The sequence below is a fragment of the Oncorhynchus tshawytscha genome, linkage group LG29, assembly GCF_018296145.1.
Source record: "Oncorhynchus tshawytscha isolate Ot180627B linkage group LG29, Otsh_v2.0, whole genome shotgun sequence".
NCBI classification, from domain to species: domain Eukaryota; kingdom Metazoa; phylum Chordata; class Actinopteri; order Salmoniformes; family Salmonidae; genus Oncorhynchus; species Oncorhynchus tshawytscha.
In genome coordinates, this window is record NC_056457.1 from 39116769 (window position 1) to 39143538 (window position 26770).

At 42.9% G+C, this 26770-nt stretch overlaps 1 protein-coding gene across 1 annotated transcript in view; it reads right to left on the reverse strand.

Moving 5' to 3' along the window:
- The window catches only part of vill (villin-like), a 59357-nt gene extending 32910 nt beyond the window's left edge, over window positions 1–26447 (reverse strand). Inside the window, 4 exon segments of the mRNA XM_042308666.1 lie at window positions 8351–8544; window positions 13264–13338; window positions 14885–14965; window positions 26323–26447. Of these exon segments, the coding sequence (XP_042164600.1) occupies window positions 8351–8544; window positions 13264–13338; window positions 14885–14956 (341 nt within the window). The 5' untranslated portion in view covers window positions 14957–14965; window positions 26323–26447.
- Window positions 26448–26770: the final 323 nt, after the last annotated feature.

The following is a 26770-nucleotide window of genomic DNA, read 5'->3' on the forward strand; positions in this document are numbered from 1 at the left end:
CAGGGGTTAATCAGGTAGAGATATGATGGAGAGGACAGGGGTAAGTCAGGTAGAGATATGAGGAGTGGACAGGGGTTAGTCAGGTAGAGATATGAGGAGAGTGCAGGGGTTAGTCAGGTAGAGATAAGAGGGAGAGGACAGGGGTTAGTCAGGTAGAGATATGAGGAGAGTGCAGGGGTTAGTCAGGTAGAGATGTGAGGAGAGGACAGGGGTTAATCAGGTAGAGATATGAGCGAGAGGACAGGGGTTAGTCAGGTAGAGGTATGAGGGAGAGGACAGGGGTTAGTCAGGTAGAGATATGAGGAGAGGACAGGGGTTAATCAGGTAGAGATATGAGGAGAGGACAGGGGTTAGTCAGGTAGAGATATGAGGGAGAGGACAGGGGTTAGTCAGGTAGAGATATGAGGAGAGGACAGGGGTTAGTCAGGTAGAGATATGAGGAGAGGACAGGGGTTAGTCAGGTAGAGATATGAGGAGAGGACAGGGGTTAGTCAGGTAGAGATATGAGGAGAGGACAGGGGTTAGTCAGGTAGAGATGTGAGGAGAGGACAGGGTTAGTCAGGTAGAGATATGAGGAGAGGACAGGGGTTAGTCAGGTAGAGATATGAGGAGAGGACAGGGGTTAGTCAGGTAGAGATGTGAGGAGAGGACAGGGGTTAGTCAGGTAGAGATATGAGGAGAGGACAGGGTTTAGTCAGGTAGAGATATGAGGAGAGGACAGGGTTTAGTCAGGTAGAGATATGAGGAGAGGACAGGGGTTAGTCAGGTAGAGATGTGAAATGACAGGGGTTAATCAGGTAGAGATATGAGGAGAGGACAGGGGTTAGTCAGGTAGAGATATGAGGAGAGGACAGGGGATTAGTCAGGTAGAGATAGAGATGAGGAGAGGACAGGGGTTAGTCAGGTAGAGATATGAGGAGAGGACAGGGGTTAGAGATCAGGGGTAGAGAGAGATGAGGAGAGGACAGGGGTTAGTCAGGTAGAGATATGAGGAGAGGACAGGGGTTAGTCAGGTAGAGATGTGAAAGGACAGGGGTTAGTCAGGTAGAGATATGAGGAGAGGACAGGGGTTAGTCAGGTAGAGATATGAGGGAGAGGACAGGGGTTAGTCAGGTAGAGATATGAGGAGAGGACAGGGGTTAGTCAGGTAGAGATATGAGGAGAGGACAGGGGTTAGTCAGGTAGAGATATGAGGAGAGGACAGGGGTTAGTCAGGTAGAGATGTGAGGAGAGGACAGGGGTTAGTCAGGTAGAGATATGAGGAGAGGACAGGGGTTAGTCAGGTAGAGATGTGAGGAGAGGACAGGGGTTAGTCAGGTAGAGATATGAGGAGAGGACAGGGGTTAGTCAGGTAGAGATATGAGGAGAGGACAGGGGTTAGTCAGGTAGAGATATGAGGAGAGGACAGGGGTTAGTCAGGAGAGATATGAGGAGAGGACAGGGGTTAGTCAGGTAGAGATATGAGGAGAGGACAGGGGTTAGTCAGGTAGAGATATGAGGAGAGGACAGGGGTTAGTCAGGTAGAGATATGAGGAGAGGACAGGGGTTAGTCAGGTAGAGATATGAGGAGAGGACAGGGGTTAGTCAGGTAGAGATATGAGGAGAGGACAGGGGTTAGTCAGGTAGAGATATGAGGAGAGGACAGGGGTTAGTCAGGTAGAGATATGAGGAGAGGACAGGGGTTAGTCAGGTAGAGATATGAGGAGAGGACAGGGGTTAGTCAGGTAGAGATATGAGGAGAGGACAGGGGTTAGTCAGGTAGAGATATGAGGAGAGGACAGGGGTTAGTCAGGTAGAGATATGAGGAGAGGACAGGGGTTAGTCAGGTAGAGATATGAGGAGAGGACAGGGGTTAGTCAGGTAGAGATATGAGGAGAGGACAGGGGTTAGTCAGGTAGAGATATGAGGAGAGGACAGGGGTTAGTCAGGTAGAGATATGAGGAGAGGACAGGGGTTAGTCAGGTAGAGATATGAGGAGAGGACAGGGGTTAGTCAGGTAGAGATATGAGGAGACGACAGGGGTTAGTCAGGTAGAGATGTGAAACGACAGGGGTTAGTCAGGTAGAGATATGAGGAGAGGACAGGGGTTAGTCAGGTAGAGATATGAGGAGAGGACAGGGGTTAGTCAGGTAGAGATATGAGGAGAGATATGACAGGGGTTAGTCAGGTAGAGATATGAGGAGAGACAGGGGTTAGTCAGGTAGAGATATGAGGAGAGGACAGGGGTTAGTCAGGTAGAGATATGAGGAGAGGACAGGGGTTAGTCAGGTAGAGATATGAGGAAGGACAGGGGTTAGTCAGGTAGAGATGTGAAACGACAGGGGTTAGTCAGGTAGAGATATGAGGAGAGGACAGGGGTTAGTCAGGTAGAGATATGAGGAGAGGACAGGGGTTAGTCAGGTAGAGATGTGAAACGACAGGGGTTAGTCAGGTAGAGATATGAGGAGAGGACAGGGGTTAGTCAGGTAGAGATATGAGGAGAGGACAGGGGTTAGTCAGGTAGAGATGTGAAACGACAGGGGTTAGTCAGGTAGAGATGTGAAACGACAGGGGTTAGTCAGGTAGAGATATGAGGGAGAGGACAGGGTTTAGTCAGGTAGAGATATGAGGAGAGGACAGGGGTTAGTCAGGTAGAGATATGAGGAGAGGACAGGGGTTAGTCAGGTAGAGATGTGAAACGACAGGGGTTAGTCAGGTAGAGATATGAGGAGAGGACAGGGGTTAGTCAGGTAGAGATATGAGGAGAGGACAGGGGTTAGTCAGGTAGAGATGTGAAACGACAGGGGTTAGTCAGGTAGAGATATGAGGAGAGGACAGGGGTTAGTCAGGTAGAGATATGAGGAGAGGACAGGGGTTAGTCAGGTAGAGATGTGAAACGACAGGGGTTAGTCAGGTAGAGATATGAGGAGAGGACAGGGGTTAGTCAGGTAGAGATATGAGGAGAGGACAGGGGTTAGTCAGGTAGAGATATGAGGGAGAGGACAGGGGTTAGTCAGGTAGAGATATGAGGAGAGGACAGGGGTTAATCAGGTAGAGATATGAGGAGAGGACAGGGGTTAGTCAGGTAGAGATATGAGGAGAGGACAGGGGTTAGTCAGGTAGAGATATGAGGAGAGGACAGGGGTTAGTCAGGTAGAGATATGAGGAGAGGACAGGGGTTAGTCAGGTAGAGATATGAGGAGAGGACAGGGGTTAATCAGGTAGAGATATGAGGAGAGGACAGGGGTTAGTCAGGTAGAGATGTGAAACGACAGGGGTTAGTCAGGTAGAGATGTGAAACGACAGGGGTTAGTCAGCAAGAAATACAGAATTACAGGTATAATTCAAATTATGACACGGTATTTTGTCAATACCATGAAGAGTGTATTTATTAATTAAATATACCACATATTGAACAACAACAACACATTGCAAATAGGAGAGTGAGTTGTGCGAATAACAATGAGGCAGACAGAGAGATGAAGCAGACAGACAGGAACTGACGAGACCGGTGTCATGATGTTTTCATACATTTGTTTTACAGGAATAGCCTCCACCCTCCTGTCCTCTCCCTACTACTGTTCTATAGGAATACACACCCCATCTTTTCTATGATGACAGACATAGTAGCCGGCTGTGTTACAGTCATATTTCAGCAGGGGAATTCAATTCCTTCGTTGCATCTGTTTTTCTCTTGCTGTGAGATTCCTCTCACCTGGTTTCCCAAGTCCACAGGTGTCCAAGTTAAAAAAGAGGGATATGATATTTAACAGTACCGTAGGCCTTCGATGATCATATCTTCTGACCATGTTAGCAGTTGATGTTACTCTTCAATAACACAGACCCCAAAGCAAATCAGGGGGTGAAAAATATGTGTATTCAAAGAGGACAAATCATAGATGTTATGCCGAGAGGTAGACGTTCATTCTCCCCTGTCCTCAGTGATTCTCTCCACAGAACAAAGTGACAGGATGAACTTTATAACCCAGCCCTATCCTGTGGTTGACCAATTAGAATTCCTCTCAATAAAACTGGGCCAATGGCCAAACAACAAGTATCCTGTTTCAGGCTCAATGCCTAGACAAATTCCTCCCATGTCTCTGACCCACTGCTCATTAATTCCCTATTACAGAAATAAACACTATTTCCATTAATCGCTAGACCTCTATTGACCTTTAGTCCTCTTGAACTTTAGTCATCTGCGTTGTGTTTTTATCTTAAAATATTCTTACAATGTTAATACAAAAAAAAACTACATTTTAAGTAAAATATATTTTGTCTAAAGCTGAAAAAGACAGGAAATTCAAACGCTAATTTGACCTATGCACTAACAAGTCTTTTCAGCATCAGCTGCTTGACTGCTGCTAGAGTACTGCATCTTTATTGATCTACTGTTCTTCAACAACAGATGTACTCACATTGGATGGTCCATGGGGCGATGCACAATTGGCCTAGCGTCTTCCGGGTTAGGGAGGGTTTGGCCGGTAGGGATGTCCTTGTCTCATCGCGCACTAGCGACTCCTGTGGCGGGCCGGGCGCAGTGCACGCTAACCAGATCGCTAGGTGTATGGTGTTTCCTCCGACACATTGGTGCGGCTGGCTTCCGGGTTGGATGCACTCTGTGTTAAGAAGCAGTGCGGCTTGGTTGGGTTGTGTTTCGGAGGACGCATGGCTCTCGACCTTCGTCTCTCTCGAGCCCGTATGGGAGTTGTAGCGATGAGACAGGACAGTAACTACTAACAATTGGATACTACGAAATTGGGGAGAAAAAGGGGGTAAAAATAATTTTAAAAAATTAAATAATAAAAAACAGAAAAACCTTATTTACATAAGTATTCAGACCCTTTGCTATGAGATTCAAAATTGAGCATCCTGTTTCCATTGATCATCCTTAAGATGTTTTTAGAACTTAATTGGAGTCCACTTGTGGTGAATTCAATTGTTTGGACATGATTTGAAAAGGCACACACCTGTCTATATAAATGTCCCACACTTGACAGTGCATGTCAGAGCAAAAACCTACCCTTGAGGTCGAAGGAATTGTCCGTAGAACTCCGAGGCAGAATTGTGTCGAGGCAAAGATCTGGAGAAGGGTATTAAACATTTCTGCAGCATTGAAGGTCCCCAAGAAAACAGGGACCTCCATCATTCTTAAGTTTGGAACCACGGACCAAGTTTGGTCCTCCCTGCCAAACTCAGCAATCGGGGGGAAAGGGCCTTTGTCAGTGAGGTGACCAAGAACCTGATGGTCACTCTGGTAGAACTCCAGAGTTCCTCTGTGGAGATGGGAGAACCTTCCAGAAGGACAACCATTTCTGCATCACTCCACCAATCAGGCCTTTATGGTGGAGTGACCAGACGGAAGCCACTCCTCAGTAAAAGACACATGACAGCTTGCATGGAGTTGGCCAAAAGGCACCTAAAGGACTCTCAGAACATGAGAAACAAAATTCTCTGGTCTAATTAAACCAAGAATAAACTCTTTGGCCTGAATGCCAAGCATCATGTCTGGAGGAAACCTGCCACCATCCCTACGGTGAAGCATGCTGAGGGGATATTTTTCAGTGGCAGGGACTGGGAGACAAGTCAGGATTGAGGGAAAGATGAATGGAGAAAAGTACAGAGAGATCCTTGATGAAAACCTGCTCCTGAGCGCTCAGGACAGACTGGGGCGGAGGTTCACCTTCCAACAGGACAACGACCCTAAGCACTCAGCCAAGACACAGGAGTGGCTTCGGGACAATTGTCTGAATGTCCTTGAGTGGCCCAGACTTGAACCCGATCTAACATCTCTGGAGAGACCTGAAAATAGCTGTGAAGTGACGCTCCCCATCCAACCTGACAGAGCTTGAGAGGATCTGCAGAGAAGAATGGGAGAAACTCCACAAATACAGGTGTGTCAAGCTGGTAGCATCATATCCAAGAAGACTCGAGGCTGTAATCGTTGCCAAAGATGCTTCAACAAAGTATTGAGTAAAGGGTCTGAATACTTCTATAAATGTGATATATACCATTTCTAAAAACCTGTTTTTGCTTTGTCATTATGGGGTATTGTGTGTAGATTGATGAGGAAAAACAACAATTTTATACATTTTAGAATAAGGCTGTTACGTAAGAAAATGTGTGACTGTCTTCTATGACATTACTATGAATAAGAGCGATATAATTTGTATTTGTCAAACATGCATCAATATTCATGTCACCAGAATAAGACCCTTATTGGAAAGTAGCATAATGCTCATCACCTTGCACATTCACCACCCTGTGAAGTGGAGTTCATCTACAGCCTTAATAAACTGCATGCTTTCCCGGGTAGGAGGAGACACAGCGTATCGCGTGATTCCAATTTTACTTTAATTTGACAGTTATTATATAAATATAATGGAGTTTCCACTGCCATTTCACCGCATAATCAATTTACACGACACAAAAACATCCCACCATGTCGAACAAACAAATTGTCTGTAGGCATTTATAAAATTGTATGACCATTTATAAAATTGTATTGACATTTCATATTTCCTTTATTGATCTACTGTTCTTCAACAACAGATGTACTCTGGCCGGCTGTGACATTTTTAATGCGGCAGGTAATTGGTCTGCATGAAATGGTTGGATGGACACCTGCTTAGTGTTGTAAATGAACCTATGAGCCCCAAACCCAAATGAATGGAAGAGGAAGGCATCAAACAGGGAGTTGATTGATGTAAATGGCTATTAAATATACAAAATACCACAAATCCTCATATTCTAAAATAAAATGATATCTCTAACAGGTTGTGACAAACATGGGAGAGTACCTGCACCAGGCGGAGGTGACCAGACCATAGTCATTTGTGTTGGCTCTTGGGGACTGCTCACAGGTGTTTACAATCGTTAGTGGACCAGCATTGGAGCGAGGTACACTGCTTGGGTCACCAGATTCAAGTCCTATTATGTGTTTGATATCAACTTCCCCTCTGTGCCCCAGCATGGGAATTCCTACAGACCACAGTGTATCAGCTGCCAAGGAACAGAATACCACACAGACTGTTGAGAGTCTTTGTTCCACTGAACAATAGTGGATAAAAATCTATTATTGTATGTAGTGGGAGAAGTGACAGGAGGAAGCACAGCCCTCCCTCCAGCTGACGTGTTCCTGGGAATTAATGGATGAGACATAAGTGTCTCATTCCAATACTATTATGCTCTTAAGGCACTATTTATAGCTCTGTTAAATGGACTTTTAGTTTGTTTTTCTAATGCATTTGCTTTTTGCCTACAGTATGGTTTATGGCTCGTCTTTAGTTCAACTACTGAAGCGCGTTCTGGTACGCTTTCATTCTATCACAAAAATTGTTTTAAATACAAATTTTACATTTAGGGGATCGTGAAAAGCGCTTTATGAACAAAATACATTTATTAAGTAATGAGTCATTAGTCCATGTCCTTAGTAGATCGACCTTCAAATATAATATTTTACAATTGTTCTGTGTAACAATGTTTTAACTCAACCCAAATGTAGACAGTTATATTGGCAAGATAGCATGATGTGTGTGTTCTGTCACCTTAAATAGCAGACAGTGTGTTAATACCACTTAAGACAGACACTCTCACACATGCTTTGTTTATCTCAGATTGCACATCAAGTTCAGCTGAGGCTTTAGTCTGATGTTTGGACTGTTCGATTCATGAAATAATATAAATCAATTCTAATAATCAACCCTATCTTATGAAATCTTATCTTGTGAAAGAATACATATCTGAAAAGAGAGCTCCGCTGTGAGCATAGCACCGTTGGTCACTGTTATAGGGCATTTCATGTATTGTTTAGTGTTGTGTTGTGTTGTGGCTTCACTGGCATCTACAGAAATGGTTTGAGTTTTGCCTCACCAAGACATGCTGAAATCGCAACTGAGTATGAATGTGCCTGCGTGTTACGTGTGTATGATCAAATTAAGTGTGTGTTTTGGAGTGTCAGTGTGTGTGTGTGTGTGTGTAGAGTCCTGTGTGTGTGTAGAGTCCTGTGTGTGTGTAGGGTCCTGTGTGTGTGTAGAGTCCTGTGTGTGTGTAGAGTCCGGTGAGTGTGTAGAGTCCTGTGTGTGTGTAGAGTCCGGTGTGTGTGTAGAGTCCGGTGAGTGTGTAGAGTCCTGTGAGTGTGTAGAGTCCTGTGTGTGTGTAGAGTCCTGTGTGTGTGTAGAGTCCTGTGTGTGTGTATAGTCCTGTGTGTGTGTAGAGTCCGGTGAGTGTGTAGAGTCCTGTGTGTGTGTGTGTGTGTGTGTGTGTGTGTGTGTGTGTGTGTGTGTGTGTGTGTGTGTGTGTGTGTGTGTGTGTGTGTGTGTGTGTAGTATAATATATTAATTATATTATTTCCATCCACTTGGTCACTCACATGAGTCCGTTCCTGAAGTAGCTCCTGAACTTGGAGGACTCTGCGGCCTGTACCTCCCTGTGCTGGACAGGACTGCCCCCCAGGAACTCATCCAGCTGAGTCACTAAGATGGCCGCCGCTCCCTGCTCATCCTGAGAGGAGGAGTTACCAATCCAGTAGTGGACGTCCATGGAGTTACTGGAGCCCTGACTCCTCTGGACACACACACGTACCAGTCAGAAGTGTGGACACACCTACTCATTATAGGGTTTTTATTTATTTTACTATATTCTACAATGTAGAATAATAGTGAAGACATCAAAATTATGAAATAACACAAATGGAATCATGTAGTAACCAAAAAAGTGTTAAACAAATACATTTGACAATCTTCAAAATAGCCCTTTGCCTTGATGACAACTTTGCACACTCTTGGCATTGACTGGTGCTGTATATAGTATTTACATATTGTATTCTGTTACACACACATACATGTACATGACATAGATACACATCGTTGAAATTGTATACTGCACACACACATATGCCTGTATGGGTAATTATTGAGGCGTCATTCTTCAATTGAGGTGGTAAATGCTGTCTTTGGCACCATGTAAAAACATCATGTAAAAACACTTTAAAATTACAAAAATAATACATATTATATTTAACTGTTACTTTATATGAAAGCCTACTGAATATAAGTCCTTTATACTGTAAAACATATATTTATATGGATTATATAAACTACTGGGAGATAGCATGTTGGTGAAGTGTAGAGGTGTAGCGACATCTTTTACAGATATTTATCTAGTATTTTGAATTCTAGACAGTGAACAAAAGTATTTAATATATTGTATAGATTTAAAAAAACATTGCTATTAAAATGCAATATGTGTCCCTCAGTTCCCTTCCAGTCAGTCAACTTCAGTACAACATACTATGGGGGAGTCTCACGACTCAGGACTCAGGACTCAGGACTCAGGACTCAGGACTCAGGACTCAGGACTTCGGTTGAAGGATCTACAATCACGCCTGAGAAGGCTAATGAAATCCGCACGACTCAGAACTCAGGACTCAGGACTTCGTTGAAGGATCTACAATCATGCCTGAGAAGGCGAATGAAATCCGTGCCTTGCTGGAAGCCCTGATTTCCCCAGTTGATAAGCCCGAGGCTCGGATTCAACCCTTCAATTATTCCGCTCTTCACCTTAGTGTGATGGAAGCCTATTGTAGATAAGGCCCTTCCAGCGCTGAGTGCCCACCTGGATGCATCTCGCAGCCTAAGCCGGTTGCTTCAGGTGTCTCTATCAGGCCTACGGACCAAGGACCAGTGGTGGGAACCTTCCAGGGGCTTAGTTGTATCCTGCAAGGTGATCACAAAAGACGCATCCCCAGAGGGTGGGGTGCGATGAGGAAGGAAACACGATTCGGGGTATGTAAACTTGTGCTGAGGACGCTGCATATCAATTACCCCGAGCTCTTAATGGTGTATCTGGCACTCAGGTGCTTCCCCCGGCTTGATGGTCAGAACTGACTATATTTCATCAACAGACAGGGAGAGACGATGTTTCTCTCCCTCCTAACCTTGGATCCCTCCCGGGGAGCAGTGTCCACATCCTCTCACTTTGGGCGACGCATGTCCCCGGCTACTTCAACTACGGTGCAGCTCTTTTATCCAGGTGTGGCCCTCTCTCTCGGGAGTGGAGGCTACTCACCTGGGTGGTCTCACAGATTTGGGAAATTTTCGTTAGTGCATAGATCTTTACTGTGGAAGCTTTTGATCTCTGGTGCTAAAGATAAAGAAAGAAAGAAAGATAGATAAAGGACCTGCTCCTTTTCAGAGTTCTGTGAGGGACATCCTTTGAGCTGGGGCGGGCATTCTCCACTTTAAAAGTGTACATGGCCGCTATCTCATCGGGTCAGGTGGGAGTTGACGAATCCTCACCTGGGGCCCATCCCCTGGTTGTGTGATTCCTGAAAGGTGTACGTCGTCTCAGACCACCTAACGACATCTGCCTCTGATTGAGAACCATACTAGGCCGAACTCAGAAACCAAACATAGAAAAACAAACATAGTCTGCCCACCCCAACTCACGCCCTGACCATATAAACAAAGACAAAACAAAGGAACTAAGGTCAGAACGTGACACCTATCCCCTGGTTGTGTGATTCCTGAAAGACGTCGTCTCAGACCAGTCTCTAAAACTATTGCGTCCACATGGGACATGGCACTGGTTTTGGAGGCACTGTGTGCCCCCTTTGATCCTCTGGAATCAGTGGATCTGAATAGCCTCTTCTACAAAACCTCCCTGCCCATGGCATTGGCCTCAGTTAAATGTGTTGGGGACCTCCACACGTTATCCAGTACTCAGTTTGCACCGAAGGTCATGCCTATGATCCTACAGGTCTCTTTTCGCAACCTTTTGCTTCTGAAGAGCAACAGAGATTACATGTCCTCTGTCAGGTGCTTTACATTCAACAGACCAAGGATGTCCGGCTCTGTGAACCGTCTGTTTACCTAATTCAGCTGGCGGCAGGGCGCTCCCTACGCAGTGTTTCTTCCACTGGATTGCGGAGGCGATCTCCCTGGCATATAGCAGCAAGGGGCATGGTTACCTGGCGGTGTACGCTCCCACTCCGCCAGGGTCTGACAGCATCCTGAGTGTTGTTTAAAGGGTTGACTATAGGAGATATTTTTGCTGCAGCGAGTTGGGCATCACCACACACTGTTGTGAGGTTTTATCACTTGGATGACACTGCTCCCAGTGTATCCCGTAGCGTGCTTATGGCTCTGACAGGGGAAAGTCTCCAGGCAGCGCACCGTGTGTACAATACCCAGGTCTGGGTGGTCTGCCATGGGCCGTTTTCATTTAGTATCCATTTGGGGAGTGATTATATTTTCCCATAGTATGTTGTACCGAAGTTGACTGACTGAAATAGAAAGTAATGCTATGACTATAACTACTGTTCCCTGAAGGAGGGAAACGAGGAACTCAGGAAGATTAGCTAACGTTGCGGCTTTAGCTAATGGGGATCCTAATAAAATGCACAAAAACTCCCTCGTTTGTCTCCCGGCACCTGTTCCTGGGCTTGGTGAAGAGTGGGCTTGGTGAAGAGTGGGCTTGGTGAAGAGTGGGCTTGGTGAAGAGTGGGCTTGGTGAAGAGTGGGCTTGGTGAAGAGTGGGCTTGGTGAAGAGTGGGCTTGGTGAAGAGTGGAATTAAATTGAAGGAATGAATCCAAGCCTCACACTTATCAAATGTGGAAGGCGTGGATTCCAGGGAGGCACGGATTTCTTTGGCCTCTTGTCAGGAGTGAATGTAAATCCTTCAACAGGAAGTGGCGAGAGTGCGACTCCAACATAGTATGTTGTACCTTCCCTCCTTCAGGGAACAGTAGTTACAGTCTTAACGTTGCATTTTCTGTCATTGGTGTTACCACCTTGAAAATCACTGATTTCAAATATGCAGTATACAAGGACCTTCAGCATTTTCTCCAGTGTTATCAGGGGAGGAGTGAGTCTATGTTAAATTATCTAAATTATTAGATAATCACACCCTTTTAGTTGTGTCTACATCTAAAGTTTCACTTGGTGTTAGTCAGGGAAAAAACATTGTGAGCAAAATTATTAATTTAATTACTTTAGTAAATATGTTTTACAAAATTGATGACCTTAGAGTTGCCACCATTTCAGGAAATACTCATTTACCTAAAATGTCAAATTAGTGTTACTACTCCTATTGGTGGCACAATGTTATCATAATGATACAAATGATTTAAAGTCATTAAGCTTTCAAATAGTTTATTTAGAAAGTGTTCAAAATGCCATGACCAAATGCCACCGTAATTCAGGAACGACCCTTAGAAAATGTCTACAGGGTACCAGGCTAGAGGCTCCCCACACATCACTGTAATTCAGGAACGACCCTTAGAAAATGTCTACAGGGTACCAGGCTAGAGGCTCCCCACACATCACTGTAATTCAGGAACGACCCATAGATAATTTCTACAGGGTACCAGGCTAGAGGCTCAAAGGACAATATAGCAATACTCACAGAGGACAATGTAGCAATACTCTCACAGAGGACAATGTAGCAATTCCCTCACAGAGGACAATGTAGCAATACTCACAGAGGGCAATGTAGCAATACTCACGTAGAGGACAATGTAGCAATACTCACATAGAGGACAATGTAGCAATACTCACATAGAGGACAATGTAGCAATACTCACATAGAGGACAATGTAGCAATACTCACATAGAGGACAATGTACCAATACTCACAGAGGACAATGTAGCAATACTCACATAGAGGACAATGTAGCAATACTCACATAGAGGACAACGTAGCAATACTCACATAGAGGACAATGTAGCAATACTCACACAGAGGATAATGTAGCAATACTCACACAGAGGACAATGTAGCAATACTCACACAGAGGACAATGTAGCAATACTCACACAGAGGACAATGTAGCAATACTCACACAGAGGACAATGTAGCAATACTCACACAGAGGACAATGTAGCAATACTCACATAGAGGACAATGTAGCAATACTCACATAGAGGACAATGTAGCAATACTCACATAGAGGACAATGTAGCAATACTCACACAGAGGACAATGTAGCAATACTCACATAGAGGACAATGTAGCAATACTCACACAGAGGACAATGTAGCAATACTCACACAGAGGACAATGTAGCAATACTCACATAGAGGACAATGTAGCAATACTCACATAGAGGACAATGTAGCAATACTCACATAGAGGACAATGTAGCAATACTCACATAGAGGACAATGTAGCAATACTCACATAGAGGACAATGTAGCAATACTCACATAGAGGACAATGTAGCAATACTCACATAGAGGACAATGTAGCAATACTCACATAGAGGACAATGTAGCAATACTCACATAGAGGACAATGTAGCAATCTCCCTCAAAGAAGTTCCCAAAAGCTTGGTCCGGTACAGGAACCATCTTCATGTTCTTAAAAACAACAAGATACTTTCAGAATATTATATTTCAATAACAGCGTGACAGAACACCAAAGAAAACTGTCACAAAAGTCCCATCTCAGCATTGGATCTGAGACTAAGTGTAATATACCCAGTGGAGACTGTTCTATAACCCAGTGGAGATTACTGTATAACCCAGTGGAGACTTCTGTATAACCCAGTGGAGACTGCTGTATAACCCAGTGGAGACTGTTGTATAACTCAGTGGAGACTGCTGTATAACCCAGTGGAGACCACTGTATAACCCAGTGGAGACTGCTGTATAACCCAATGGAGACTGATATATAACCCAGTGGAGACTGTTGTATAACCCAGTGGAGACCAGCTATATAACACAGTGGAGACCAGCTATATAACCCAGTGGAGACTGCTGTATAACCCAGTGGAGACTGCTGTATAACCCAGTGGAGACTGCTGTATAACCCAGTGGAGACTGTTGTATAACTCAGTGGAGACTGCTGTATAACCCAGTGGAGACCACTGTATAACCCAGTGGAGACTGCTGTATAACCCAGTGGAGACTGCTGTATAACCCAGTGGAGACTGCTGTATAACCCAGTGGAGACCACTGTATAACCTAGCAGAGACTGCTGTATAACCCAGTGGAGATTACTGTATAACCCAATGGAGACTGATATATAACCCAGTGGAGACTGTTGTATAACCCAGTGGAGACCAGCTATATAACACAGTGGAGACCAGCTATATAACCCAGTGGAGACTGTTGTATAACCCAATGGAGACTGCTGTATAACCCAGTGGAGACTGTTGTATAACCCAGTGGAGACTGCTGTATAACCCAGTGGAGACTGTTGTATAACCCAGTTGAGACTGCTGTATAACCCAGTTGAGACTGCTGTATAACCCAGTGGAGACTGTTGTATAACCCAGTGGAGACTGCTATATAACCCAATGGAGACTGTTGTATAACCCAGTGGAGACTGCTAAATAACCCAGTGGAGACTGTTGTATAACCCAGTTGAGACTGCTGTATAACAAAGTTGAGACTGCTGTATAACCCAGTTGAGACTGTTGTATAACCCAGTGGAGACTGTTGTATAACCCAGTGGAGACTGCTGTATAACCCAGTGGAGACTGTTGTATAACCCAGTGGAGACTGCTGTATAACCCAGTGGAGACTGCTGTATAACCCAGTGGATGTTGCTTTATAACCCAGCAGAGACCGCTGTATAAACAGATGTAGGATCTTCATTTGTGCCAGTTTCCTACAGCAGAAAAATAATCCCGCAGCAACAGGAAATGTGAATTATTAAATAGATTAAAATTAATTAACCTTTTTGTAGGAGTTGATACATTTCTCATAAGGGAAAATCAAGTCTACAATTTCAAAGTGGAAATTCTGAACATTAAAAGCCTTTTTAGACCTCAAGTAAACTAGGAGTTTACAATGTACTGCATTGCAGAAAAGTTATCCTGCAATAGGGTGATCAAATGAAGATCCTACATCTGTTACAGTATATTACAATAGGATGTATTTTGAAAGACGTGGGACTTACATTGATGGTCCAGATCTGTAGGCCAGACTTCCTGCTGACATGCTGAAAGGCTTCTGGACTTTCTTCAGTCATTCTGCACAACTAACAACACAGTAGAGAGCATGCTGAATGTACTGTGAATCACCTCAGAAAGGTTGCTGCATGTTTACTGAAAAGTGCTGCATGTTTACTGAAAATCTTCCACAGAGTTTTTAACCACCAAGCCACCAACATATTTGACATACACTGTAAAAAATAAAAAATAAACACCCACAAATTTAGTTGTTTCAACTAATTATTATTAAGTAACTGGTTCCATAGCTTCTTTTTGTTTACTTTTCAGACTAAGTGTTAAACTGAACCCCCCAAAAATTGTTGACCCCAATTTTTCTCCAACTTGAGAAAACGTTCAGTCAATTTAAAATGATGTGTTTGCTCAACCTGTCTCATGTTTATTCAATGAAAAATGTATTTTTGGACATCTTAACTAAAAAAAAGCTGTGCAACTGGTTATACACAACAATAATAATTTCTAGTTGAATGAACATACTAGACAATTTGAGCAAACAGATCATTTTAAAATTGACAGAATTTTTATCTATGTTTTCTCATGTTGGAGATGTTTGGGCCAAATAAAAATGTTAAGTTCAGGTAACACTTTGACCAAAAAGTTGAGTAAACCAAAAAAGTCTGTGGAACTAAAAGTTAGTTGAAACAAATAGATATTGTTTTACTGTGTACATCGGATAACCACCTGGGGTTAATTTGACCCCAAGAAGAAACTATTGGAAAAAGCAACGATCACAGAAAAATATCAAATTCTTTCTTATAAAAAAACATAATTAGGCATGTAAATAATTGTATCCAAAATGTGTTTTTTTTTAGCAGAAATCAGGAACATGTGACCTTCCATGTGCCTTAAAAACAAACTTGTACTGTATGTCATCTGTAAATACAAAAAAAAAATGTTAAATTACGAGCCTAGTTGGTTTAGTAATGGAAAAAGACAGGAACCTTCCCGCTAGCCATGATTGGCTGAGATAATGGATGGGCTGGACATGCCAGGAGATGAGTTCGGATTGGTGTGCCATGCAGCAGGCTTCTGTCTATGATATGAGCTGCTTAGTATAGTGGTTCCTCCTTTTAAAGTTGCAGCGTACCACGGCGCAGCTTGCATGGTGCTGCAGAATTCTATGGCACGTTATTTAAGTGCCAACCACTGTTGCCATTAATGCTAGTTAGTGCTAGTTTGACCACCAGAGGGCATCTTTGAGAAGCATTTGATAGCCTTCAATAATGGCTGTACTAGAGAATGGGGTCCCCCCCCCCACGCCCCTCTCCCTTCCACATGGGCTAGGTCGGTCATCTGTGCTCAACTCTGCGGTCCATCCCGTGCCCCCTGTCATCGTGCCTTGAACCTTGCACGTGTTCAGTGGATACAGCTGGAGAACTGCAAGGCAATCCCATTGTGCGCCACTCAGGATCCATGACCAATATGACCAATATGACGTTGAAGGAATTGTCGGTAGAACTCCGAGAAAGGATTGTGTTGAGGCACAGATCTGGGGAAGGGAACCAAAACATTTCTGCAGCATTTAAGGTCCCCACCAAGAACACAGTGACCTCCATCATTCTTAAATAGAATACGTTTTGAGAACCACTAAGATTCTTCTTAGAACTGGCCGCCCGGCCAAATTGAGCAATCGGGGAGAAGGGCCTTGGTCAGAGAGGTGACCAAGAACCCGATGGTCACTCTGACAGAGCTCCAGAGGTCCCCTGTGGAGATGGGAGAAACTTCCAGAAGGACAACCATCTTTGCAGCACTCCACCAATCAGGCATTTGCGGTAGACTGGCCAGACGGAAACCTCTCCTCAGTAAAAAGCACCTGACAGCCTGCTTGAAGTTTTCCAAAAGGCACCTAAAGGACTTTTTCCGGACAAGATTCTCCGGTCTGATGAAACCAAGATTGAACTCTTCAGCCTGAATTCCAAGCGTCACGTCTGGCGGAAACCTGGCATCATCCCTACGGTGAAGCATGGTGGTGGTAGCATCATGCTGTGGGTATGTTTTTCCAGCGGCAGGGACTGGGAGACTAGTCAGGCTCGAGGCAAAGATGAACGGAGCAAAGTACAGAGAGAACATTGATGAAAACCTGTGCTCAGGACCTCAGACTATGGTAAACTTTCACCTTCCAACCGGACAGCAACCATAAGCACATAGCCAAGACAATGCAGGATTGGTTTTGGGACAATTCTCTGAATGTCCTTGAGTGGCCCAGCCAGAGCCCAGGCTTAAACCCGATCGAACATCTCTGGAGAGAACTGAAAATATCTGTGCGTGACGCTTCCCATCCAACTTGACAGAGCTTGAGAGGATCTGCAGAGAAGAATGGGAGAAACTCCCAAAATACAGGTGTGCCAAGCTGGTAGCGTCATACAAAATAAGACTTAAGGCTGTAATCGCTGCCAAAGGTGCTTCAACAAAGTACTAAGTAAAGGGTCTGAATACTTATGTAAATGTGATATTTCATTATTTTTAACCTGTTTTTGCTTTATCATTATGGGGTATTATCTGTAGATTGATGAGGGGGAGAGAAACATGTTTTGATCCATTTTTGAATAAGGCTTCAACATAACAAAATGGGGAAAAAGTGAAGGGGTCTGAATATTTCCGAATGCACTGTACGTGGTATAGAACCTTAGGCAGGTACATGGGGTGCTACATCACTGCAGATGATATGTCTATCTGGTCAAACTCACTGATACAGGTCCCCGTCCATCCTCTGCTGGTATGGATAACTTGTCATTATGTCTCCATGGAAACCTATATTCAAATAAAGATCCTATCTGCTGTAGGACTGTAGGTGGAGTTAGATGTTTTGGGCTGGGGTCAAAACACATTTTATGCCCATATTGATACAGAAACACTCAATGATTTAGATTTGGTAACAACAAGTTGAATGAAGAATTGAATAAACCACCTCTGGGCTGTGAACAAAAATATGCCTCTGGGGTCAAAATGACCCCAGTCGGTACTTTTAAGGTTAAAGGCAATATACAGTAGATATTCTGCAGTAAAGAGCCTATTATAAAAGCAGGTAATCTCATGACTGTTCTGGAGAACAGGTGGCCTAAGAACAGACAGGCCTGTCAACTTGGAGTCAACTAGCCACTATGGCAACAAGCAACTTCCGCAATCAGGGGCGTGTAATTGCCCCTTCTGACAGATATCAGCACTGCCAGACAAACACACAGGGTGTCACTGAGCAAACACTATGACATATCACTATCTCATTAGTGTCACGGAAGGACTATAAAATGTCACTGACTGTAAGAATACAGCTTGCTGTACTGTATGAGAACGCAAAGGCAAAACCAAAGCAGAGAACTATGGGTGAGCTTTGATTTATGAGAACACAGCTACACGACCGCTTTATATCAAGATAGAGGAAGCCTAGTTACTGAATTCATTCAGTGGTCATACTTACTATATACAGACAGTTAAATAGAGGAAGTCATACTTACTATATACAGATAGTTAGATAGAGGAAGTCATACTATATACAGATAGTTAGATAGAGGAAGTCATACTAAATACAGATAGTTAGATGGAGGAAGTCATACTTACTATATACAGATAGTTAGCACACTTACTATATACAGATATAGATAGAGGAAGTCAAGATAGTTAGATAGAAGTCATACTATTTACTATAGTTAGATAGAGGAAGTCATACTATATACAGATAGTTAGATAGAGGAAGTCATACTTACTACATACAGATAGTACTGATAGTTAGATAGAGGAAGTCACACTTACTATATACAGATAGTTAGATAGAGGAAGTCACACTCTATATACAGATAGTTAGATAGAGGAAGTCATACTATACAGATAGTTAGATAGAGGAAGTCATACTATATACAGATAGTTAAATAGAGGAAGTCATACAAATACAGATAGTTAGATAGCAGACAGTTAAATAGAGGAAGTCATACTTATTATATACAGATAGTTAGAGAGAGGAAGTCATACTATATACAGATAGTTAGATAGAGGAAGTCACACTTACTATATACAGATAGTTAGAGAGAGGAAGTCATGCTTACTATATACAGATAGTTAAATAGAGGAAGTCATGTTTACTATATACAGATAGTTAGATAGAGGAAGTCATACTTACTATATACAGATAGTTAAATAGAGGAAGTCATACTATATACAGATAGTTAGATAGAGGAAGTCATGCTTACTATATACAGATAGTTAAATAGAGGAAGTCATACTTACTATATACAGATAGTTAAATAGAGGAAGTCATACTATATACAGATAGTTAGATAGAGGAAGTCATGCTTACTATATACAGATAGTTAAATAGAGGAAGTCATACTTAATATATACAGATAGTTAAATAGAGGAAGTCATACTATATACAGATAGTTAGATAGAGGAAGTCATACTATTTACAGATAGTTAGATAGAGGAAGTCATACTTACTATATACAGATAGTTAGATAGAGGAAGTCATACTATTTACAGATAGTTAGATAGAGGAAGTCATACTTACTATATACAGAGGGTTAGATAGAGGAAGTCATACTAAATACAGATAGTTAGATAGAGGAAGTCATGCTTACTATATACAGATAGTTAGATAGAGGAAGTCATACATACTATATACAGATAGTTAGATAGAGGAAGTCATACTATATACAGATAGTTAGATAGAGGAAGTCATACTTACTTTATACAGATAGTTAGATAGAGGAAGTCATATTTACTATGTACAGATAGTTAGATAGAGGAAGTCATACTATATACAGAGGGTTAGATAGAGGAAGTCATACTAAATACAGAATGTTAGATAGAGGAAGTCATGCTTACTATATACAGATAGTTAGATAGAGGAAGTCATACTTACTATATACAGATAGTTAGATAGAGGAAGTCATACTTACTATATACAGATAGTTAGATAGAGGAAGTCATATTTACTATATACAGATAGTTAGATAGAGGAAGTCATACTTACTACATACAGATAGTTAGATAGAGGAAGTCATACTTACTATATGCAGATAGTTAAATAGAGGAAGTCATATTTACTATATACAGATAGTTAAATAGAGGAAGTCATACTTATTATATACAGATAGTTAAATAGAGGAAGTCACACTTACTATATACAGATAGTTAGATAGAGGAAGTCATACTTACTATATACAGATAGTTAGATAGAGGAAGTCATACTATATACAGATAGTTAGATAGAGGAAGTCATACTTACTATATACAGATAGTTAGATAGAGGAAGTCATACTATATACAGATAGTTAGATAGAGGAAGTCATACTATATACAGATAGTTAGATAGAGGAAGTCATACTTACTATATACAGATAGTTAGATAGAGGAAGTCATACTATATACAGATAGTTAGATAGAGGAAGTCATACTTACTATATACAGATAGTTAGATAGAGGAAGTCATACTTACTATATACAGATAGTTAGATAGAGGAAGTCATACTATATACAGATAGTTAGATAGAGGAAGTCATACTTACTATATACAGATAGTTAGATAGAGGAAGTCATACTATATATAGATAGTTAGATAGAGGAAGTCATACTTACTATATACAGATAGTTAGATAGAGGAAGTCATACTTACTATATACAGATAGTTAGATAGAGGAATTCATACTTACTATATACAGATAGTTAGATAGAGGAAGTCATACTTACTACATACAGATAGTTAGATAGAGGAAGTCATGTTTACTATATACAGACAGTTAGATAGAGGAAGTCAAATTTACTATATACAGATAGTTAGATAGAGGAAGTCATACTATATACAGATAGTTAGATAGGGGAAGTCATACTTACTATATACAGACAGTTAGATAGAGGAAGTCATACTATATACAATTTAAGAGTACTATTACAACCTTGTCTTTTTAGAAACAGGAGTGAGTGTTGCTGAGCAGCTGACAGGTCCAAGGTGTAGTGAGGACAGGGAGTGTGTGGTGAGTGGAGCTTGGTGACCTCAAACAGGATATGAACCGGCTGCCTGAAAAAATCTCAAGCTAACTATCCCCAGCCCTTATTAAAACCTGCTCAGTCATGGTACCAGGAATGTGTCCCAAATGGCATCCTACTCCCTACATAATGATCTATGGGGCCCTCAAACACCAAACCTCTTTGGGCCCTGGCCAATAGCAGTTCATTACGTAGGGAGTAGTGTGCCATTTTGGGACAGAAACCTAATCTCAGATTAAGGCCTGACTCATTTAAAACAAACATGAATGTCACTGCAGTATTCACGTCAACTTCAACAATAGGGTTAGTGCTAACAGTGATTTCACTGGCAACGCCCCAGTGGTTCTGAAGGCCAAACCAGGATGCCTGTCACCTATCATCGTTACTACTACTAAATGTGGATTCGGGTAAGGTGGAGTCAGGTAAAATTGTAATGCACGGTTTATCCAGCATACACACTGATCCCATGACTCATCATCATCATGTCAACTGAAGGTCAACATTCCCCCCCAAAAATGTGGTATGATTAATCTACCCTGAACTAATTAGTTTACTACCGTCCTATAATTATTTACCACTGCCTAACTACTACAGGCTTCTGGAAGTGACTAGAAGTGATTAGAAGTGACTGAGTCAACACGGTTCTGCTGGCAGACTGGCGGACATATGGAGGACATATATGGAGGACAACTCCTTTAGTACATAAAAGGGTGCTGTTTATATGTCTGTTGACTGTATCAAAATGATCCCAATATACTGCAGCACTAGCTTAGTGGTCCTATGTGATGGAACCAGAAGAAATATCTGGCATAAGGTGACTTTGTTCAATTCCAACTGCTAGTTCAACTGATGAGTACAGCTTGTCCTACCAGGCTTCTAGGTTCTCCTCAGACAAACAGATTGTGAACAAGTCCATTATTAACTAACCTCCACCCACCAATAGTTGAGTTTCACATGAGAAGTAACAACTGCAGTACTTAAAAGTCATGATCAGCCTTATTAAAATAGCACTGATGGATATCTCACTTCAAAAACCTTTCCTAAGTCATCCTAACCCTTCCTATGCCCTAACAGTTCCTATCCCTAACCCTTCCTAATCATAATCCTTCATATGCCCTAACCCATCCTAACCCTTCCTAACCTTTCCTAAACCCTCCTAACCCTTCCTAACCATTCATAACCCTGCTGAACCCTTCAAAACCCATCATAACCGTTCCTAACCCCTCCAAACCACTCCTAACCCTTCAAAGCCCCTCTTAACCGTTCCTAACCCCTTCTAACCCTTCATAACCCTCCCTAACCACTCCAAACCCTTCCTAACCCTTCAAAACCCATCATAACCGTCCCTAACCCCTCCTAACCCTTCATAACCCTTCAAAGCCCCTCCAAACCCTTCCCTTCCTAACACCTCCTAATCCTTCCTAAACCCTCCGAACCCCTCCAAACCCTTCCTTACTGCCATGACTGTCCTGATCAGGTCAGGTTACAGGAGACCACATCCCTACAGATTGTCTCTCAACCCCAACAGAGGAGGAGAGATCTAGGGGTCTGAAGATGTGGGGGTTTTATGACCCCTCACACCCCTGGTAAATTTTAGGCCACAGACAAATTCATTTTGTCCTGTTACTATGGAGAACCAGCCTCAGAACATTAAACATGAAATAAAGGGACTTTGGAACAATGGTTTCCATCAGCCACAATGGTGGTCATGACGATAGATGGAATATGAAAATGTATGTCATTTTTGTTTTGTTATTAAAGGTTAATAGATGACGTTATTACGAAAACAGTGTAACGTGAAGAGTTTTCCTCGTATATGTTTGATGTTTATACATTGTACGTTGTATGGAAAATATCCAAATCAAAGAGAATGTGTTGGGGAAGATGAAATGTTAAGTTAGTTGTCTAAAATTGGATTTGAATAAAATCTAGACCTTGCCTCATTAACTTGGTAAGCCCAGAGAATTGCCCTAAAGGTGGTTACGCCCACTTCTGACCCAAGGGTATAAAACCTGTGAGTATAGAATTTACAGGAAGACTACATGACCCCAGCTGCAGAAAGGTCTAAAAAGTCAACGAACCCAGAACGCAAGTTTGGAGACAAAGAAATCCTTTTCTACCCAAGCTACGGATGAGTAGCTGTGTCTAAGCGGGTGAATTCAAGTCGAACCACCTAGCCTCCATCTCCCATCGAATCGTGGTATCTAAAGGGTTTCATTCCTATGCTGTGAGCTCTGAGCTACCGAGCTGTCTGTCCTCAGAAGACCCCTTCCCGAGCAAAGGGTGAGGGTACAGACTCCTAAGCCCAAAAGGACACTGACAGCGGGAGGACGATCAGGGAGGTGCGCCGGAGTAGTGTGTCATCGAACAGCTGAAGGCCTACGCAGAGAATCCTCTGAGATCATCCCCACGTAATTACATCATTATATTCTGACCCATAAGAGCGGCAGTTTGGGGCAAGGCTAGGGTTAGAATAGCATAGCTGACAAATTCACCCATATGTATATTTCTCTCGTGTACTTTCTCTTTTTCTCTCTTTTGAAATCCTCATTGTGAGTAACAACCGCTATAGTGTGTTGGCCCGTTATACTAAGTTCACATCAATAGCCTATAATGTGTTTTGTCTATGAGTATCTTTTATCATCATTTTAGCTTTCTAGTAAATAAATATTCAACTAAGATTGGTTTGGTACAAATTCATTGGTGAGACCTGGGTCCGTGCAGATTCACGGGCTATACGACGTTCAGAACGAGATTGGTAGAGGCAACTGGTTAATTAGCGGCTGTTGTAAAATCGATATTCTGATATTCTTTGAGTTAATTTGGGAAATAGAAACTCAATAAAAACTAGTTTTCACATGGTGCCCCAGGTTAATGAGTTAATAATTGCTTGATTCAGTTAATCACGCAATTATAAACTTTAATCATTCGATGAACAACAGTCGTCACATTAACTAATACAACGTCACGACACTTCCTAACCCCTCCTAACCCATCCTAACCCCTCCTAACCCATCCTAACCCCACCTAACACATCCTAAACCCTCCTAACCCTTCTATCACCTCCTGACCTGTCCTATACCCACCTAACACTTCCTAACCCTTCCTAAACCCTCCCAACCCTTCTATCACCTCCTAGCCTGTCCTATACCCACCTAACACTTCCTAACCCTTCTATCACCTCCTAACCTGTCCTATACCCTCCTAACCCTTCATAACCCCTCCTAACCCCTCCTAACCCTTCCTAAACCCTCCTAACCCTTCCTATACCCACCTAACCCTTCATAACCCCTCCTAACCCCTCCTAACACTTACTAATCCCTCCTAATCCTTCCTAAACCCTCCTAACCCTTCCTAATCCTCCTAACCTGTCCTACCCTCTCCTAACACTTCCCAGCCCCTCCTAACCTCTCCCAGCCCCTACTAACCTATCTTAAACTCTCCTAACCCCTTGCTAAACCCTCCTAACCTATCCCAACCCTTCCTAACCCCTACCGACCCTTCCTAACCTATCCTAACCCCTCCTAACCCTTCCAAACCTCTCCAAACCCTTCCTAATCCCTCCTAACCCCTCCGAACCCATCCTAACCTCTCCTAACCATTCCTAACCTCTCCTAACCCTTCCCAGCCCCTACTAACCTATCCTAATCTCTTATTGCCCCTCCTAACACTTCCTAACCCTTCCTAACCTATCCTATCCCCTCCTGTCCCCTCCTAACCATTCCTAACCCTTCCCAGCCCCGACTAACTCTTCCTAAACTCTCATAACCTCTCCTAAACTCTTTTAACCCCTTCCTAACCCCTCCAAACCTATCCTAACTTTTCCTAACCCCTCCTGACCCTTCCTACCCCTCCCTAACCCCTCCCAACTGTTCCTAACCCCTCCTAACACTTCATTACCCCTCATATCCCCTCCTAACCGTTCCTAACCTCTCCTAACCCTTCCCAGCCCCTCCAAACCCTTCCCAACCCCTACTGACCCTCCCAAACCCTTCCTAAACGCCACCTAACCCCTCTAAACCCTTCCAAACCTATTCTAGCTCGTATTAACCCCTCCTAACCCCTCCAAACCCTTTCTAACCCATCATAACCATTCCTAACCTCTCCTAACCCTTCCTACCCCCTCCAAATCCTTCCTAACCCCTTCTAACCCCCTAACCCTTTCTAACCCCTCCTAACACTTCCTACCCTCTTCTAACCATTCCTAACCCCTCCTAACTCTTCCTATCCCATCCTAACCCTTCTTAACCCCTCCTAACCCATCCTAACCCTTCCTAACCCCTCCTAACCCTTCATAACCTCTCCTAACCCTTCCTAACCAATCCTAACCAATCCTGACAATTCCTAACCCCTCCTAACCCTTCCTAACCCCTCCTGACCATTCGTAACATATCATAACCTCTCCAAACCCTTCATAACCCCTCCTAACCCTTCCTAACCTTTCCTAACCTCTCCTAACCCCTCCTAACCCTTCCTAACCCTTCCTAACGCCTCCTGACCATTTCTTACCTCTCCTAACCCCTCCTAACCTCTCCGAACCCTTCCTAACCCTTCCCAATCTCTCCTAACCCCTCCTAACCCTTCCTAACCCTTCCTAACCCCTCCTGACCATTTCTTACCTCTCCTAACCCCTCCTAACCTCTACTAATCCTTCATAACCCCTCCTAACCCTTCCTAATCTCTCCTAACCCCTCCTGACCCTCCTAATCTCTCCTAACCCCTCCTAACCCTTCCTAACCCTTCCTAACCCTTCCTGACCCTTCCTAAACGCCACCTAACCCCTAACTACCTCTCCTAGCCATTCCCAACCTCTCCTAACCCTTCCTAACCCCTCCTAACTCTTCCTAACCCATCCTAACCCTTCATAACCTCTCCTAACCCTTCCTAACCCTTCCTAACCAATCCTAACGATTCCTAACCCCTCCTGACCATTCCTAACCTCTCATAACCCCTCCTAACCTCTCATAACCATTCATAACCCCTAACCAATCCTAACGATTCCTAACCCCTCCTAACCCTTCATAACCCCTCCTAACCCTTCCTAATCTCTCCTAACCCCTCCTAACCCTTACCCCTCCTAACCCTAACCCATGGCTTACTGCTGATGGAAAAACTGGTTCGACATCTATTAAGCACTATTATTATCAGACAATGGTCAGTGTGCACACCTTACTAAGTACATAGAACTACCTCATAATATACTTCCAACTCCCTGCTGAATTCACAAAGAAAGCTTTATGTGCCAGTTCACAGAGAATGAACTTTACAGTTGACAATAGCTGTAACAACACTGACTGAACGAGCAATATATCAACCATAACAATCTCAACATGAAAACAGACTGATTTAACAGTAGTGAAAGAATAACACTGTTATTGATGAAATAACTACCATGCTGTATGAATCTTACCTATGGCAGGTGAGTGATACAGGATGGGCCAGGTATAGGAGAAGCAGTGATATCTCCAGTGGTCTGGTCTGGATATAACTCTAAGTGAGAACTATAACTACTCCTCTCTCTCCCTCTGTGTGAGTATGAGTGTGTGTGGTGGCGTCGGTAAGGTAGGGTGTGTTTATGTCTGTCCTCCCACTGTTCTGAACACACCTACTATCCCTCACTACCTACTCTCCCTTCCTATCTACAAACCTACAGTTGAAGTTAGAAGTTTACATGCACCTTAGCCAAATACATTTAAACTCAGTATTTCATAATTCCTTAAATTTAATCCTAGTAAAAATTCCCTGTCTTAGGTCGGTTAGGATCACACACTTTATTTTAAGAATGTGAAATGTCAGAATAATAGTAGAGAGAATTATTTATTTCAGCTTTTACTTCTTTCATCACATTCCCAGTGGGT